At 32.0% G+C, this 20,695-nt stretch overlaps 1 protein-coding gene across 1 annotated transcript; it reads left to right on the forward strand.

Moving 5' to 3' along the window:
- The first annotated feature begins 13,409 nt into the window (after positions 1-13,409).
- LOC133800410 (uncharacterized) lies at positions 13,410-20,468 on the forward strand. The gene is made up of 3 exons (XM_062238367.1): positions 13,410-13,991; positions 18,523-18,690; positions 18,795-20,468. Exons 1-3 carry the CDS (start codon positions 13,410-13,412, stop codon positions 20,466-20,468), a joined length of 2,424 nt encoding a protein of 807 aa, XP_062094351.1.
- Positions 20,469-20,695: the final 227 nt, after the last annotated feature.

Genomic DNA, 20,695 nt, shown 5'->3' on the forward strand with positions numbered 1-20,695 from the left:
TTTACAAGCTTAAGCTATTTTTATATTTTATTAATTTAGTCTGTATATATTTTGTAAAGGAAAAAAAAAAGTAAAATTCATTACGCAATGAATCTATAATAAAGGGAAAAAAAGTAACTAAAGAATTACTCTCATAAATATCCTTGTAAGAAACGAAATAAATGACAACTAATAGTTACTAATTAACCGTCTAACAACCTTAATTATATAGGGGTTATTAGTGGCGAAAATAATCAAAGCTTTTTAATTATTACACTTCAATGCTCAATTATTTTTACTGTAATAATACTCAAATTCTATATATTGGTGCAATGTTAGTATTCATCGTTAATTGTCTATTAAGTATCTACGTGTCACTTTAATTAGACCAATAGAAATGTAGCACATAGATACTTAATGGACAATTAACGGTGAGTACTACCAATTGCACTAAGATTTTAATTCATATATTATATTTAAAGTGCAACAATTGAAATTTTTTGGAAATATTCCTGCCAATATCCCATTTTATAATTATGAAAATATTTTGTTCTAGATTTTGACACAAATCACCTTATGGTTTTTCATGTATAACTATGTAAGTGGAAAAAATTAATCTCTTATATGATTATCTTTTTTCTTTTTCTTTCAATGGTATTTAATTTTCACTTTTATGACTTGTAGTAAAAAAGATTAGAAATCATAAATTCACTAGTTCCGGTGACTATAGAAATGAAAACATCAATGTAATAAATAAAAAAACTCCGATTGTGGAACAAAAAAGAAATCAAATATGAGGTTAGATCGATTGATTGAATTTCATAGAATTATTTTGTTCAATCAGATTGTTTTTAGTATGCCAAAAATATATAGTTAGATGAACTTATTAAACTATTGAATTATAAGTGTTGGATTTAAATTCTCTTTTTGGTTGATTGCTAGAATTTTGCTCTTATTCATACTTGATTTGAAAAGTAACTTACAAATGGCAGCAACTTAAGTTTCTTTTCATACATTGATATCTTAATTGACAATATATTAGTACTATGAGGAGTATCCCTTTCATTTTTTTTTGATAGAAATTTATATATTGATTGATATTTAATAGATATATGTTTCTTTGATCAAAATTTTAGAGTAGTTTTGATTGTGGTTTTGGATTGATTTTATATGATCGGGCTACCCTTGTATTTTATAGAGACTGATTATTTAACTTTAGTCTATGCTTTCTCTAAGAGATTCTTGTATTGTAATGAGTTAAGATATTTGTTAGAGGATATAACAAGTTTGTTATCCAATTTTTCTTAGGCATCCGTAATTCATGTATGTTGTTCGGCCAATAAGGCTGCTTATGAATTGGTTGCGAATGCACTTAGAATGGATAATGAACTTGTATGAATGAAAGTTTTTCCATCATTATTATTGGATGTATTACACTCTATTTATTTTAAATGAAATATTCATTGTTAAAAAAAAAACATGTACTAGCCCTCAAATTACGCAAATTATACCACAATTGTCAAATCAAATCAACGCCCAACAAAATTAAACTTCTATATGATCAATACACTCAAAATGAACATCAATTTCAACTTAATTTCATCAATTCATCACAATTAACAGAATCCTCAATTCCATGCCCTAGAAATTTCAAAATGCAAAATTCTCTCAAATTACAATGAAACTCAACAAAAAAGATGACAAAATTCACAAGCATCACAATAATTTCATAAATTTCAATCTAATTTAATTATAACATCAAAAATTTCAAAAGCCTCAATTTCTAGGTCAAAAATTTCCCCAAACTTGTTTCAATGCTCAATCCTTCAACAAATCTCAAATAATCTCAAAACCTAAACGAACCCAATCTAAGATGCATCATCAAACACAAGAAATCTGAAAAATAAAACAAAGTTTTTATCAACATCATCAAGAAATTCAGATCTTCCCATATAGCTCAAGAAAAGTTCAAATAAAGGGCTAAAGTGTAAACACCCATTACAAAGTTGAAGAACGAACACCAAATCAAGAGGAAAGAAAAGTTAAGAGTTAAAATTTCATACCAACTTACAATGAGAAGCTCGAACCCAGATGGAAGAATGGAGAGAACTCGGAGAAGAAGGGAAAAAGAAACTTCAAGAAGGTTGAAGAACTTTGATCTACTACAAGGGTTTGCGTCATCTAAACTCAATTTTTCTTGGTCTCTGTCAAGGATATTTTAGTGTAGATTCTTATTATTTTTGTGGTGTAATCTCACTCTCCCCCAACACCATTTCCCTACAAATTAATTCTCCTTTGACAAAATTAGCTTACCGGACTCAAACACTGCTTTGATGTCCGGTTTGCTCAACAAGTTCCCACTTACAAGAAGTTTACTAATTTCCGGAACATGCAACACATTAGTTAGAAGAACTTTCTTTCCAGATGTAAAGTAGAGATCAACATTCCCTTTTCCCATTACTTTGGATCTATACTCATTTCGCATTTGGATTTCATGGCCATCCTTTGATTCTTCAAATGTCTTGAAGAATTCTCTACCATAAGTTACATGAATGGTGGCATTAGTGTCATACCACCATCCTTGCACTTTTCCTTGGATAGAATTCACCTCACTCAAGGTTGCAACCAACTCTTCTTCAGTTGTGTTGACCTTGGATCCAAAGTTGGTATGTTTTCAGAACTTTCATTTCCTAGCCAAGTGACCACTCCTGCCACAAACAAAACAAGGGTCTTTCATACCCTTGATGTAACGTCTCAAATTACCTAATAAGACTTAGGGTCTTGATTAGGGGGTCATGATGGAAATTTATGGAGTTATATGCTTATATGAGTTATATTTGTGTAATTATGTGATTATGTGAGTTATATGATTAGATATGCATGTTTAGGAGTATTAGATATCCACGTGGGCCCGTTTCTTATTAGAAGAGCAATTTTCGTAATTTGACATGTTATGGGCATAATTGTATATATGTGCATATATGTGAGAGACCACATTATTATGTGGGTTTATTTGGGTTACTCGACACGAGACGATCCTAGGGAGCAAGTTAGCGGGAAAGTCACAACGGGACCCAATACTCGACTTGGGGCAAGTCAAGGGGTATTGTGGGTAATTAATACATTATCGAGTTATCGAGTAACGGGAATAAGCCTAAAGGAAGAAAAACCAAACACAAAAACACACTCAAACACTTATCTCCCAACCAACTCTCTCTCTCTCTCTCTCTCATTTCTGTAAGAGAAATACTTGAGGAAAACTAAGAAATTGTTGGTTGAAGCTTGGAAGATTGAAGGCCTAAACTTGGGATTGGATTAGCTACAGCTAGGGGGAATTAAATCACAACCGAGGTAAGGTTCTAACCTTTGTTTCGATTGAATTCAGTTAGAGTTTTTGGTGTTCTTGAGCTTGTAGCTCAAATGTTGGATTATTAAGTTTTGATGGGTTTTTCATCAAGTTTTAAGTTGGGTTTTGTTGCTGGGAAGATGTTAAATATGTTATGAGGATTGAATTGTGGTTTTAGGATGAATTTGTGGTGGTTTTCATTGAGTTTGGCTGGAGAAAACTGAGGAAAAGTGGGTTCGCAGGGTCAGGTCGCGGCCCTGTTCTTGGGGCGCCGCGACCCAAGCGAACCTAGGGTCAAGGGAGTTTCTGCTTCAGGGGCGTGCCGCGACCCTTTAGGCTAGGTTGCGACCTGTGTCTAGGTTCCAGGCAAGAGGGAGCCACGACATTTAGGGGTAGGTCGCAGACCGCCTGGGCAATTTTGGATGTTGTAGGATTTTAATGACGGGAATTTATTCCAAAGGGCTTGGGATCATTTCCATTACCCCGTTTATTGGATTCCGACGTCTCGGAGGCTAGGACTCAGTCCGGAAGCCTTTATTTGCTCATTATTGACGGAATCCTATGTTGGAAAAAGCTTATACAGGATATTTATTTATTTTCATGTATATCTAATATTAAACAAATTAATATGAGATAGCCTAAAACATGTTTCTAAAATTGAATTCAAAGAGAAACAAAGAATAGAATACTTACAGTATACGCAGCGGAATTAAAGAGTCATTCCTTCAGTTTCTGTAACTCTTGTATCCTCTCTGTCGCAGAGTATTATCAAGAAACTGAACCGATCTTCTATTTTCTTCACGATCTTCCAATGTATCCTTAGAACCACCTAGACTAGTGTGGGCAATTCTCAACACATGAGATAGATATAGCGAGAAGAAGAGAAAATAACAAAGAGGCTTAGAAAAGGACTTGTGTTTAGAGAGAATCTAAAACTATCAGAAAATCTGACTAGTGACTTATCAAAACTTATTGTTTTGATCTATAAGTACTCCTTTTATAGACTCAATTAGACCATTTAATTTAATTAAAAAATCAATAAAATAATAGCTATTTTGAAGCCCTAGGTCGAAATTATCATGGGCTATAGGCCCGTAAAATTTCTCATTTGATTATAAGCCCATTGGACTTAAAATCAAGGCCTGTATTATTTTCTATTGATTTAATTAATTAAATAATTATTTAAATCCTTTATCAAATTAATTATTTATAATTTGAACCTTGATTTAAACTTATTTATTAATTTAGATACCAATTTATCTTAATTAATAAATATGCCATAATTTCTCTTTTCTTCTCAAAATTACACAACTCTGTGAAACTATCCAAAATTGACCTGGTCAACTTTGATAATTCTAATTCATAATTAAATCAATTAATTGAGACTATCTAGATGATTTTATCCAAGGTACAATGGGGACCATGGGCCTATGAAATCAAGCTCCAATAAGTTATCATAAATCTAACAAATAAATTTACTAACTTATTAATTCCTCGTGACTCCACTATAGACTTGGAATTGCACTCTTGAATTCATAGAACACTCTATAACAAATATAGATACGCTATTAATTATCCATTGTTACAACCATAATTGTCACTCAATCCTCTATAGATGGTCTACAATGAGATAGGACTAAAATACCGTTTTACCCCTCATTATATTTTATCCTTAAAACACTTAGTTCCTTGTAAATGATATTTCAGTAAACTAATTTAATTACTGAAATGAGATCTCTATCATTTAACACCTTGAACCAAACTAAAAGGAAACCATCATTTCACTTCTTCATCAGAAGCTATAGATGTTCATATCTATGATTAACACTCCCACTCAATTATACTACCGAGTTCCCAAGATGTAAGTATGGGCTAGTCCGTAGGGTAAGCTGGTAATGAACAAGTCAAAGAACTCAAATAATACAATCAGTTAGAATACTAACCACTCAGAATTGAGATTGAATTGACCTATGGTCAACTATATGATATGACTAGAATAGATAATAACGGTATGTTTACTTATCTTATCAACTGTCAATATCGGTCCTGTCCGATGTAACAAATACATCCGATCTTACCTACTTTGCTAATGTTCTGGAAAGAACATAACACTGTAATGTGTAAGTAGATCATATCGTAGATTGGAAAATCAGTATAAATCCGGTGCACTGACTAATCTTAGGACTAACTTACTTGAACATATAATCATATTTATATTCCACTGTGATTACGTCACTATAAATAAGATTAGCTATATGCTCGGGATTTAATAGAAGTTTATATTAAACAAATAATCATGAAAATAAAACATGTGAGCAAAGTGATTGACCAAGTCAAAAAATGATTTCTATTATTTTATTGATAATAAAATGAGATTACAAAGAGTTTGGGTTTTAATTAGGGCATAAAACCCTAACATCCTAAATTATGGTTGTGACTAGGTTGTCGCTAGGGGCTCGGAACGAGGATCGTGCTCGAGGGTCGTTCGTATTATTATGCTATACTCGGACCCGAGGTAAGAAAACTACACCCAATACATGATATATGTGATTATAGCTTGGCCCGATTTTTTATTATAATTATGAATAGGTCTCGGGCCCCTAAGAATGTACGTGTTTGAGTTATGATTGAGTTTGTTGATTAAACATACTTGAATATTCCGTTTCTGGCTAAGTGTTATATGATTATTCGCATGGTTTGCGTAGCTAGGGCTCGACCCCATTAGGGAACATGGTTATTACTATGTTTGAATTTAATTGATATGTTATATGATTAAAATATATGCATACTTGTGTTGTCTGAAGTATGCTTATCTGTATTTGTATCTGAATACCTGGTTCAGGGCTTGACTTATTAGTCAAGGATGGCAATACCGCACTGTGCGCTGGTCGAAAGGCTTAGGCCCAAATCAACAACGTACTATTATGTTGGCCGACCTTATGGTTGTTGGAAAACAAAGTGTTTGGTTAGCTCTATGGCTAGTTATTCAAGCTAAGGGCAAGGCCCCCAGGTGACTCTATGGTCACATTGCTAGGGAAAAGGGCCCCGGGGTTGACTCTATGGTCAACTATTTAAGGCAGCATGCCCCAGAATGATCCAATGATCATTTATTTGTAATTGTATACATGCATGCGTAGGTTGTTATTGCTGGGCATGCTAGGTATGTATGTAGAACCTGTAATTACTATTCATGCACGTGTTTAAGTTTTCTTGCTGAGCCTTGGCTCACGGGTGCTATGTGGTGCAGGTAAGAAAAAAATGAAAGCTTGACCAGCCATGAGTTAGAGAGCTTCGGTGGCGACGTGTACATATGCAGTTGCTCGTCCACCATGGCCGGGGATATCTCAGAGGAACTAAGGTTGTATCCCTGATTTTGCCGCTTAGGTCGGCCGGTTGTAAATTTTGATGTATATACACCCTTTTAAATGTTTGTTTGAAATAGTTTGGGATCCCATGTATGTATGAAACTTTTTTTAAATGAAAAGTCAACAGTTCATTTGACCAAATTTTTTAATCCTAGCCCTTGATGTTAACCTTAGTTACACGTTTATAACCAAATGACTTTATTAGCAAGTCTAACACTATTTAAAGTACACAGTGTAATGATCTTGGATTAAGAGGACGTTACACTTGCATTGCCCTTCATTTTTTCTTGGGGCTAGGTAATTGTCCTTGTAACGCCCTACTAATCTAAGATCATTACACTGTGTACTTTAAATAGTGTTAGACTTGCTAATAAAGTCATTTGGACTCAAAAGTGTAATTAAGATTAACCAATGATTTATGTATTAAAAATTTTTGTCAAAAGAATTAGACTTTTCATTAAAAAGTTTGAATATATACAAGGGATCCTGAAAATGTTTTAAACGAAATACAAATATAATCAAGGTTACAAAAATAGCCGGCTTAACCATGGCGGCCGAGTAGGGTGAGTATGTACACACCGCTCTAGAGCCCTCCAACTCATGGATGGTCCAACTTCCCTTTGCCCTTACCTACACCACAAAGCACCCATGAGCCAAGACTCGGCAAGAAAACTCAACTAAGCAATTAAGTATTCAATTAAACATAAACATCAAATACATGTTTCACGGACTATAAATAAACTTAGGTTAACTTTCTAACAAGCCATATGACCTATGTCGAATAGGTTCGTACTGCACCCCTATAGTGGCCCTGCTGTAACGACATTCGCATGATTATTGCTGATTATGACCCCCTTGTCGATCACTTACAAACAAATATATGACATCAGATACCACAGATGCAATCACACTAACATGAATATATAATTCTAACCAGAATTAGCACACGGTCAAAACCGCGTTCAATAGTCGGGGCCATTGCACTATTCACGGTGCATGTGCCAGTTTTCTTACCCCGAGTCATGCGTAAAAGACGGAACGACCTCGAGTGCGATCCTGAGCCTCGCGGAGTCACAACACAAATGGTACGCTTATCAGGAACTATGTCCAATAATGGGCTCTGAAATCAAACCCTAACTCTCGAAACCACCAATTCCAATCCATGGGGTAATGGGATCGTCCCCTGAGCCCCCAAGTGGGCCCCCAAATCAAAATCAAGAAACCCCGAGCCTAACTCCCAAATTTCAACTCATATTTCGGTGCACCTAGTGCGGTCGCGCCCACAAAATTTTTGGGGTTCTTGGGCCACTGGCGCGGTTTTCGCTAATAGCTTGGAAACCCCAAATCAAATTCAAAATTTATTGTGCTCTGGGACACTAGTGCGGTCACACTACACCCTAGCTTGGTCGAGCTAGGTCCCTGGAAACCTAAAAACAAACCCAATATTGTGTTCTTCCCCAAAAACCATGCCAAAACAGACCAAAAGCTGGACCCCAACGAGTTTCCAGCCAATTTCATGCACCAATTTAACCACAAGCCATTAGCACAACCCCCAAACAACATCAAAACAACACTAAAACGCACCAAAACCTATCACAATCCCAAATAGCATCTTTCAGTGTTAAACTCACACTTTTACTCCCAATTCCAAAAATCCCAGCCAATATTCATGGAACCAGCAACAAATCCAAGCCTTACAACTATTTTAAACTTATTTCCAACCTTAATCTATCACCCAAAACCGCCCATCACCTTAATTTTTTTTTTTTAAAATTGAACATAGAATCCCCAGAACTTAAAAATACAAGATGAACTTGGAACTTTGAAAAGAAATTCACCTCTCTGAATTTTGAGATCTCTAGCTTTCTTGAGAATAATCACAACTGTTAATCCCCTTTGAAAGTTCCAATTTCTATCACAATCCCCTCCAAATTCAAGAATTTGGTTGTAAGCCTAAGTGTTTAGTCTTGAAAACCCTTGAGGAAGGGAACTAGAGAGAGAAGGAAGGGTAAACGTGAATGACCCAGAAAATTCTCAGCACTTGGCTCTTTGGTCTATCTTTAAGGTCAAAAGACCATTTTACCCCTTTCTTTCATTTAACCTCAAACCTAACCCCAATGGCATTTTGGTCATTTTTTAACAATCTAATTATACCAAAATCTCCAAATTAATAAACTAATCCACTAAATATAAATATTTTACCACTTAATTTCATTTTACCAATAATCCCAAAATGATACTAAAAAAATTCCCAAAATACCACTAGGCTCGACCCGAGTCGGACATTTATTCTCGTTGTGATTTTTTTTGCTAAAATTGCTCGAAATGATCCAATCATGCCGAATATCACATATATCCACATAATAATGTGGTCTCAAGCACATAACACATAAAATTTATGAATATACCCTCAATGAGTCAAAATTATGAAAATGCCAATTTTTAACAAAAGTTGGTCTTAAAACACATTTAATACATATAATCATGCACAATCAATCATATAGTCATATAAATCACATAAATCAATTAATTTACACATAATTACCCCATGTGCCCTCTCGGCACGCTAATCAAAACACTTAATTCTATTAGAAGTTTCAAGACGCTACAGTCCGTCTTTGATTGAGGCTTCTTGTGGGCATTCCCTTTAGATTGAGAGGTTTTTTCTATAATGTTATCCTTGGATGTCCCACCATTGGATTCTTCCATACACTTATGTAACGACCCAACTATTCTAGACTTTGGACCGTTAATAACTACTATGCTAATCATAAGAAAACATACATATGAAAACAAAATACTTTATTTAAAACTGTAAAGCCAATGTTGAATATATAAAAATGTAGTTAGGATATGGGATCCCATTGTTTTAAAAATAAAAACGTAACATGATCTAAATAAATCGATTACAAAACTAAGTGCGGAAAAATACATAGAAAATATGATTTAAAGACTTAAAGACTTCATCCTCAAATCGAACGCTCAGTCCATCGATTCCATCCTGCCTCAATACACATCCCCAAGCTGCCAAGAACCTTTCCCGCCGCCATAGCTAATTTCCTACACATATAAACATAAAAGAATGAGCCTAATGCCCAACAAGGAAAATCTACAACACAAATCATACACATAAAATTATATCATAACATATGCTATATCATAAACATATGTAATACTACTACAATGGCCATTATACTACTTGAGGCTTGTTAACTAATCAAGTCATATGCCCATTATATTTGTGGGGCTTGCTAGCTAAGCAAGTCATATGCCCATAAATTTATCAACATACATAATATAACATTTCATAACACAACATAACATAAGATAACATATAACATATAAAATCCTATCCTATTTTCCTTCCCAATATACCGGGATATGAGAACAATATCGGGACTTTGGAACACTCCTAAAAACCATAATAGAAAGGTGAGTATACTAAAGAAAAGAGATGAAATGAACGAACTATACCATCGAAAAGATACTTACCAAGAATCTTACGTTCAAGATCTTAGATTCCTAACCAAGAATAGAGAATACGAGTTAGGATTTTGAGTAGAAAAACTATAAGAACTTAAAGAAACAATACAGAAATGATCTAGAATTTGGAATACCTTGAATGCTTCTATGACCGAACTACACCTCGAACCGAAATATACTATGAATCTTACTGCCCGAGTGTTTATTAAGCTTATAAGGATAAAGCTTATAACCCCAACCCAAGTGTTTATCACTCTAAAATAACCTAGCAGCTTGCAGACTCTGAACTTAGCTTGAAGAATGAATAAATTGCTGGGTACTAAGTCCTATTTATAGAGTAAAAGAATGAAAAGATCTTCATTTAACTTGAATAAAATAATGACTTTTTAATTGAAAAATATTTGAATAATCGTTCAGCAGAGGCTGAAGACTCGGTTAGAAAGATGCTAGACTTATCAAGAGATTAAGGATTAAAATGAGCTCGGTTTCAAAATATTTCAAAAATCATGCACATGGGCCGATATATCGCCCACTATAGGCGATATATCGCCTGGCTTCATATGCTCGAGGCTCATCGAGGTGGCCGTGCGAAGTTACGTGTTTTTCATATCCCCGTATGGTGATATATCGGCATATGCTGAAATATTATACACGTAATTGCACATTTTCAGCCTAATTTGAATTGAGTAAACAGCCTTGACTAAGTCATCTAACGATTTCAAAGCTGCTAGCAGACCCTAGGATATTCAAATATTACTCTTATTAAATTTATTCCTCAAAATACTTAATTATTCATTAAACATACACATGACAAGTGTCATTTCCTTATTGGGTTTATCTAAACCTTATATTATAATAAATATCGCCATTATAATCAGTCATATTAATTAAACCTTAGGTTATAATTAATATTCTTAAACTATAGGTTAAACTTATAAAATCTACAAGTGTTACTACGAGTGTCCAACTAAATCCCGGTCTGAACCAAAATCCACAGTCATAAAAATACTACAACTATTACTATTGCTACTACTATCTAACTAGCTAAGTAAAGTTCTTGGACTCTACAACTTATCTCTAATATAAGACTCATCTTCAATCCTTAGGTGTTTAAGGATCTCTTCCAAAGATATCTCCTCATTCTTATGGAGAATCTTCTTTTTATAGCCCCTCCAAGACGGAGGCAACTTGACTATTATCCCACCCACAATGAAGGACTCCATCAATCTTATCTTAAGAGTGGATAACTTATTCACAATAACGTGCAATTCATGTACTTTGGGGAGTAAGGGTTTTCCATCAAAGAATTATAATTTCATATATTGAGTTATCAGGAATTTCTTGGAAGTCTCTTCTTCGGTTTTGTACTTTTTCTCAAGTGCATCCAAAATCTTCTTTGCAGATGTAGTATTTGTGTAAAGATCATAAAGGTGATTTGAAAGAGTGTTGAGTATGTGGCCTTGGCATATGAGCTCATCTTCTTCCTTTCTTTAATCACTTCTTGAGAATCATCATTCTTTGGAGCACCCAAAGTCTTCAAATCTTTGTCAAGTCTTTGTCAAGTATGTAATGAACCTTCAAGGTTGTGAGAATAAACTCAATATTTTCTTGCAACCACACAAAGTTGGAGCCATCGAATCGATCTAGTTTCACTAGATCTTGGGATATGAACTTGAGGGTTGAGATTGGTGAACTTTTCTTCATAGTTTTGGTTAGTATAAAAGCCTTAGAAATAGACAATCTCAGAAGATAGAACTAGGGTTTGGGGTCAGAGATTTTTTATTGTTAGGGATATGGCTAAACACAATACTTTGAATGTTACAATTCAAATAAAAAAAATCCAAGATAATCTAGTTCACAATAGATGAATAACTCAAAGAAAATAACACAAATAAGAACAAGTGATAGAATAGACATTTGGAGATGGAAACCCTTAATTACATAAAATCATAAAGACTATGATTTTATGTGAATCAATGGAGATGACAAATGCTTCACACAAATTGAATTTGTTGTCCAAAGATCTATATTCCTAGTCTCCCCTTAGAGATTGCTTGAAGCTACTATAAGTTAGATTGAAATTGAAATTTACAAGCCTTGATCTTCAAGCAAGTCAAGCTTTCTTGATGAAGATCTTGGAGAAAACTAGTAATCTTGAAAGTTAGAGAGAGAGAGACTGGTGAGTGATCAATTCACCAAAAACTCAAATGACCTCTTTAAATAGTATAGGAACTCTCAACCAATGAGATTAAAGCTTTTTAAATTAAGTTTTGGAGCCAAAACACGTAATTGTACGGTCCCGTATGAACCGCCTAGGTGATGCATCATTTGCACCTAGGCCATGCATCGTCTGTCTATGGGTTTCACTCCCGAGCGATGCGTTGCCGCCTACCAAAATGGTACCCTTTGTTTTGTTGTTCATACCAAAATAGTACCCTAAACCTATTTTTAGTCAAGTTTATTTTTTTTAAAGACACTTTTACCCCTCATTTATATATTTTATTCATAATTATTTAATAAATTAAATAAACTTAGATAAAATGTAAATAATAATAAAACTTAAATAGAAGTATATACCTTAAATATATAATAATACTATAAATTCTTTTAAGTTAAAATCAAATATTAAATAATAATAATAAAATGTAATTTTTGATTTTATTTATTTATTTTATTCTCATTTTTTATTTATTTTTATTATTCCTTAAAGTTTATATGCTCTTAAAAAACAAAGTTGAAGTATTATTATTAATTTATCAAAAGAATTAAAACTAATTTTAATTATAGATAAAATATATAAGTGAGGGTAAAATGGTCTTTGAAAAAAATAAATGTAAGTAAAAAAAGTATAGGGTACCATTTTGGTACGAACAACAAAATAAAATGTACTATTTTGGTATTTTGGTATTTATGAGTTTATATTTTTTTTATAAACTCAATGAAATTAAACTTTTGCCACGTGATATACTATACCTTACAAAAGGAATTTTTCCTTTTCAAGTAAAAAAGATAATTAAAGCATATAACTTTAACTAAACACGCATCCCCCACTAACTTGGACATTGTTATATATACATATACATACATACATACATGTAAGCACACTCTAGTAATAATATCGTCAAGGTCACTACAATTACATGGTCTATCAAGTGGCCATCGCCTAATTATATTATTCTCCAGTCCTTGTTATACCACCACTACTACTACTACTACTAATCGCTAGAACCATAAAAATGCCACTACTTAATATCTCCAAGGCATCAGTTTTATCTGCAGGAGACCAAACCTACCACGACTTGCGGCGCGCACGGCTTGGCAGCGCTCTGCGGACTGTCTTAGCATGCAGCATAGTTGGATGCACCATCCTCTATGGCCCTGAGCCTCTCCGCCGTGTGCTCTCGTACCCGGCCTATACCTACCTAACCACCATCTTAATTGTCTCCGAGGCAACTCTAGGAGACGCCCTGAGAGGCTTCTGGCTCGTCGTCTACGCGACAGTCCAGGTCCTGATCCCCGCCACGCTTAGCCTGTGGCTGGTCGGGCCAGGTCGGTTCACGAAGGAGATGGCGGCGGTGGCAGTGGCGGTCATCTCCTTTGCGGTGGCTCTTCCGGAGTCAACTCCGTTGCTGTGCAAGAGGATCGCTTTCGGACAGACAGTGATTGTGTATGTGGGGACTGTGATCATTGCCGATGGTCATAAGCAGCAGGCCTTCATGCACCCAATTCACGTGGCCTCTAGTACAGTGCTTGGAGCTTTGGCTTCTGTCTTAGCTATGCTATTTCCTTTTCCAACTCCAACACTAGCTAGTTCCGAGGTATATATATATATATATGAGAAGTACGTAAATATATATACATATAGTCCTTTACTATTATATATTTACAGAACACATTATATTATCGATATGATATGAATTTTGTAGGTTGTACATGCATGCATATACATTAATTAGTGATGGACTTGAATAGATCATTTACAAGTATAATTTGAGCATGCATCGAATACTAATTGCTTTGAACGAAATGGCCTATAAATCTCAGTCTCTGTATGAATTTAACCAACCGGGCTGGAATGTTGATGCATATATATGAAAATTCTTTAGGGTCAGGCATTATTTTTGCCTATTTTTGTTTTGACACTCGGATAAATTGTATGATGATGTATATTATAATTATAACAGATATCTCACAAATTTTTGAAAAGTTCGAAATAATTTAGGGTTCAAACATTAAGTTCCACGTGTACCTGATTTTTTTATATGCTTGTAAAATAGACAGTTTGAAACTTAATTTCGGTACGCTAAATTATTCAGAATTTTTTAAAAATTAGTGGATGTCTATTATAATTATTATGTACACCATTATATAAAAAAATTAGTTTATAATTTATCCAGGTGCTGAAAATATAAATGCCCCTACCAAAAAAGTATCATATATAAATATATATATATATATATCTATAGGAGAATTCTATAGTTAGGGCACTACATTTGCCCATACCGGTAGGGCGTCTTTGTTTTCGGCACATAAATAAATTATAACTCATTTTTTTATATGATAATGTACATTGTAGTTATAACCGACATTCCATTGGTTTTCGAGAAATTCTGAATAATTTACGGTACAAAAAATATAGTTCAAACCGTCAGTAGCACGCGTGCAACTTATTATTTTGAACTTTATTTTTCGGCACTGTAAATTATTTGAAATTTTCCAAAAATAGGTGAGGTGCCTACTATAACTACAGAGTACATTATCATATAAATATATTTGAGTTATAATTTCTCCACGTGTCAAAAACAGAATTGCCCCTACCAGTAGTGGCAAAAATGACACTCTAATTGTAAAATTTCCGTATATTTATAGTCTGTTTTCATAAAATAAATAGGATAAAGAAAATGTAATTGGATGATAATAGCTAGTGTAACTGATATGTATATGTATGTATTTTCAGTTTGTATATACATATAACAAATTGATAAGTAGATCCCCTATTCCTATATAAAATCAAACCTCGAACAAGAATTCATTGATTATTATGAAGATTGTAGGTATTATTTGGTTTCCCATTACTTAGACAGCTTATAAAGTTGTCCCAACTAATTGGTACTTATTTGTGTGTGAGATATTAATTACTAATAGTTTAGTTAATACTTATATATATATTATATTTCAAATAAATATTTGTATCATTTTCATATAAATAAACAATATTATATATAAAAAATAATATAAACATATTAAATGAAAAATTAAATTAAAATATTGTTTACGGTTTTTTTTTTTAAATATATATATATAATATGATAACTTTTTTAAACATAAATGATAATTTTTTTAATAAAAATTAAGACTATATATTATATATTATTATTATAATAATATTTTATAATATTTAAATTTATATTGATATAAATATTAAATATATAGTCTTGTATTAAATATTATTATCATAATAATATTTTATATTTGAATTCATATTAATATAGTTAGTAAAAGAAACATGATTATATATTATTATCATAATAATATTTTATAATGTTTAAATTTATATTAGTATAATTATTAAATATTTAGTCTTGTATTATATATTATTATAATAATGAAATTTTATAATATTTGAATTTGAATTTATATTAATATAATTATTATATATATAGTCTTATATTAAATATTATTATAATAATAAAATTTTATAATATTTGAATTTATATTAATATAATTATTATATATATAGTCTTATATTAAATATTATTATAATAATGATATTTTATAATATTTAAATTTATATTAATATACTTGATAAATATCTATTTTTAAATTAGTTTTAAAGATATATTTTGTTAAATATTTAGAATATTTATTTTAAATATATATAATATGATAATTTTTTTAATAAAAATTAAGATTATGCATTATATATTATTAGTATAAAAATATTTTATAATATTTAAATTTATATTCATATAAATATTAAATATCTAATCTTGTATTAAATATTATTATAATAATGACATTATATATCATTTGAATTTAAATTTATATTAATATAATTATTATATATGTAGGCTTATATTAAATATTATTATAATAATGATATTTTATAATATTTAAATTTATATTATAATTATTAAATATATATTTTTAAGTTAGTTTTAAATGTATATTCGGTTAAATATTTAGAATATTCTGTTAAAGTTAACATAACAAACTTTTAAAACCAAGAATTTTCCAGATATTATTTTGGCTATCATCAACATCCCACCTTAGATTTGAAATTTAAATCTATACGTATCTTCTTGGAGTGCTATACTATTTTTTTAAATACTTTTTTTTGGTTTGTAGTAAAGTACAATAAATTTAAATATAAATTAATATTAAATTAAACATTGTCTATAATTTTAATAAAAACGAGTTTACTGTTTTGTTTTTTTTTTTTAAATATATATAGAATAGAATGACTTATACTTCTATAGTATATATAAATATTTATATCAATAATCTTTATATATATGACATCCAAACAACATAATGACAAAGATATATATTTACATGGCTACATGATACATATATATAAAATACAATAATATTAAAAAAGAAATTAATAATAAAAATAAGATAAGAATAGAAAAAGTCAGTGTAGACAATAGTATACATGCATCAACTATTTTTAGTTTCTAATGTATCTCACAATGTCCTTTGGTGAATTTGATAAAGAAAAATAACTCTAATTACTTGATAAAAAAATAAACTATCACACAAATTTATAAGATAAAAAAATAATGTGCCTTTATTATTTTTAAATAAATATGATTTAATTATTTAAATTATCATAAAATATCTTACAAATGTTCTATTTTAATTAATTAATTTTTGTTTAAGTTTATGTTTGTTCTAGCTTTTGAATTTGGCAGTGACAACAAAATATTATATATATATTTAATATAATATTAAGTTTAAGTAAATAAATTTTATTTAAGTTATTAAATATATAGTTTTATTATTTTTAAATAATTATCATAGTAAATTATCTAAAAAATATCTTATTTTAATTTGTTTAATTTTTTTATTTATTTAATTTTATTTAAGTCATGTTTATAATCTACAGTTAAATATAAACATAAGAATATTTTGTTAAATATAAAAATATTCAGTTAAAGTTAACAGAAAAAAATAAAAAACTGTTAAAACTAAAAATTCTCGTTATCTACACACTTTTTATATAGAAGAGAACAATGGAGTGACTACAACACATCTACTTTTTTGACAACAAATGTGCATTCTTTTTTATTTTCGACACATGGAAATATATAATCCCAAATATTTTTATATGACGGTGAACATTGTAACTATCTAGATCTACCTACAAATTTTTAAAAAATTCTGAATAAATTATGGTACAAAAAACCTGATTTAAACCGTCTCTTACATGGGTGTCTGTCTCTTTTGTATTCGCATGTAAAATTTGCTAGTTTGAACCATGTTTTCGGCTTCGTAAACTATTAAGAATTTCAATGCACGTTTAATTAATTACTATATAAATATAATATAATTTTTATTTCGGCTTTAACAACAATTCAATATAATATAATTTTTGAGATGCTAAAAGGAATATGATATGATGTGATGATGAGGCTTAAAGACCAATTTTGTCATACAGTTAGTGGTGGATATATGCTTTTTGCCATTATGTATTTTCCCCAAAATGATTCATCACTTTTACCTTTCCACTCTGTAAATTTACACTCTAACTCTGCATATTGATCACTTAGTGGTAGTATTGTTCAATATCCTTGCATTGCAAATTGATTCAATTCAGTTCATAAATCAATGAACAACTTGATTCAGATTCCACACATCTTCATTATGTGAATCGATTTGATTGTTACAACTTCCACTCATCATATTCATTGATTCTATCTCTTTTTTATTATTTTTTTATTTACCCTATTAAATGTAAAGGGGAAACATGCCAAAAATGAATAACAAATAGCAAAAATCAAACATAAAGCACAAATTAAAAAGTCTAAATAATGTGACATCTAATTCATTTATTTATAGATGCTCAAGCAATCATACATTACACATTCATATATGATATACATATACATATACATGTACATGCACATACATCTTTGGGCCACATTTTGAAAAGAGAGGATTTGTCTGTCTACACAGAAATAGTTGCATTGTTCAAATCATATGCTATTATCATGTACTAGGTCAACTGAAAGGATATTAAAAAATAATAAAACAGAAATCTGTAATTTCATGTCAGTTTTATTGATATTAATATAGAATTCAGAAACTTTTTGGAACCGAATACCAATACTTTAATCCTTGTAGGTGAGGAGAGCTTGCAGGTTATATGCTGAAAATGCTTGCAAGAGGCTTAATTTTATTTTGGAGATCCTCTACGCCCAAAACACCACAGAAGCAGAAGAACTCATGGCTCAAGAAAGATGTCTTTCTAATATGGGACTTGAACTTATTCGAAGCGTCGAAAATAATCTGGTAAGTTGGCTTAAATTCTAAATTTGTCACAATTTATGCAATTAAAATGAGTTTCAAAAGAGAAACTAAGGCGGCAAAAGCCATTAACTTCATGTGTAAAGCAGGGAGGTATGGCATGGGAGAGACCACAGATCAAACTCTTAACGCTCAACTGGAAGAACTTGGGAGAAAAATTGCAAGAAATGCAATTATTTATGAGAGGGATGGAGATAGCCTTGTCATATTGCACCAATTTTTCCACTGGCATCGCTGATGAAGAGTTCAAACAAGTCCTGCAAAATTTAAAAGCTCAAATATGCCTAAAACTAGAGCATGCTAAATGCTTTTTGGCTTTTGATGCAACTACGGCTCCTGTGGGAAAGGTAGACACTTCGGAGAAACCGATTTGGAAGGTCAAAACCACCTCCACCATTTCTAAGAATCTGCCTGCTCTGTTCCTTTTATATTGTATGGAATTCCTCCAAGATGATCCACCAACTGCTCCCCAATTAGGGAACACTCCTAAACTCAAGAATGAAGAATCAAATGAAAGGCTGAATAGTTTCCATAGGGCCTTGAGCATCTTGATTATAAAACTGCCAAGCAGCCACAACTTTGTTTTTGCATTAAAGTGCTCAATTTCATTGGGTCTAGCTGTGTTGTTCGGGCTGATTTATAACAAGGAAAATGGATATTGGTCAGGACTGACCATCGCAATCAGTTTCGTTACAGGACGGCAGGCCACATTCAACGTTGCAAATGCTCGAGCACAAGGAACTGCAATGGGGTCGGTTTATGGAATTCTGGGTTTATTTCTGTTCCAAAGATTTCTAGACCTGAGTTTCTTAGCTCTATTACCTTGGATTGTTTTCACTAGTTTTCTAATCCACAGCAAGACTTATGGCCAAGCTGGAGCATATTCTGCAGCTATTGGGGCTTTGTTGATCTTGGGTAGGAAAGATTATGGCTCTCCAACTGTGTTTGCAATTGCTAGGATCACAGAGGCGACTATTGGACTAATTTGTTTCATTGTAGTAGAACTTCTCTTCAGTCCTTCAAGAGCAGCAACCCTTGCAAGGATTGAACTTTCGAAGAGCACTCAACTATTTGGAAGTTGCATTGAGAACATAATAATTTGTCCTCAACAGAAGAACACATCGGCTTCTTCCAGAGCACTGAAAGAAAGGCAGCATCAGCTGAAATACCATGTAGCAAAACTAGAGAAGTTTATTGCAGAAGCTGAGATGGAGCCCAATTTTTGGTTTGTGCCCTTCAATGGTGCTAGCTACCACAAGCTCTTAGGGTCGTTTTCAACAGTGGTGAATCTTTTACAATTCATAACCTATAAGATAGAGTTCATCTCAGAAGTATCACAAAGACTTGGAGGTGATTTGGAAGAGATCCTAAAACAAGTCAACAATGATCTAGAGCTTTTCAAAAACAGTGTCGCCTCTTCCATGAGACACCTTGAAGAAACCACTTCTACTATCACTATTACCCACAAAGAGTTGAAAAAGGAGTTGCAAAGAAGAGAAAACTTACCACACGACACTGAGATCGGAAGATCGAAATGCGAGGAAAAAGAATTTGGGAATTCAGTTAATGATGATGAAGAAACAGAGAAAATCCTAATCCAACATCTGGAGGAAGTTGTTGAGAAGATATATGGTTGTGAAGGTACAGAGAAACTAAAGAGACAAATTTGTCTTTGTTTGATTGGTCTTGGATTTTGCATCCATAGTTTGGCTAGAGAAGCTAAGAACATCGAGAAAGAAGTTAAACGGCCAATGGGAGCATAGAGTTTTGTCTTTTGTGTAAAATTTCAAGTAACAATGATGCAGTCAGTTCATAAAATATGAGTACTAACCAAAAGTGTCACCTGGAAAATAAAAGGGTGTGCTTGACTTTATACTAATTCTAATCTGTTAGTCTCTAAGCCAACCTCTTAACATATAAAAACAGAGATTTGCTCAGTTAAAAAGCTAGCATTTTATTTATTTTTTATCTATTTTTTATGTAAGGATTT

The sequence above is a fragment of the Humulus lupulus genome, chromosome 9 (assembly GCF_963169125.1).
Source record: "Humulus lupulus chromosome 9, drHumLupu1.1, whole genome shotgun sequence".
In the NCBI taxonomy this organism is placed as follows: Eukaryota; Viridiplantae; Streptophyta; class Magnoliopsida; order Rosales; family Cannabaceae; genus Humulus; species Humulus lupulus.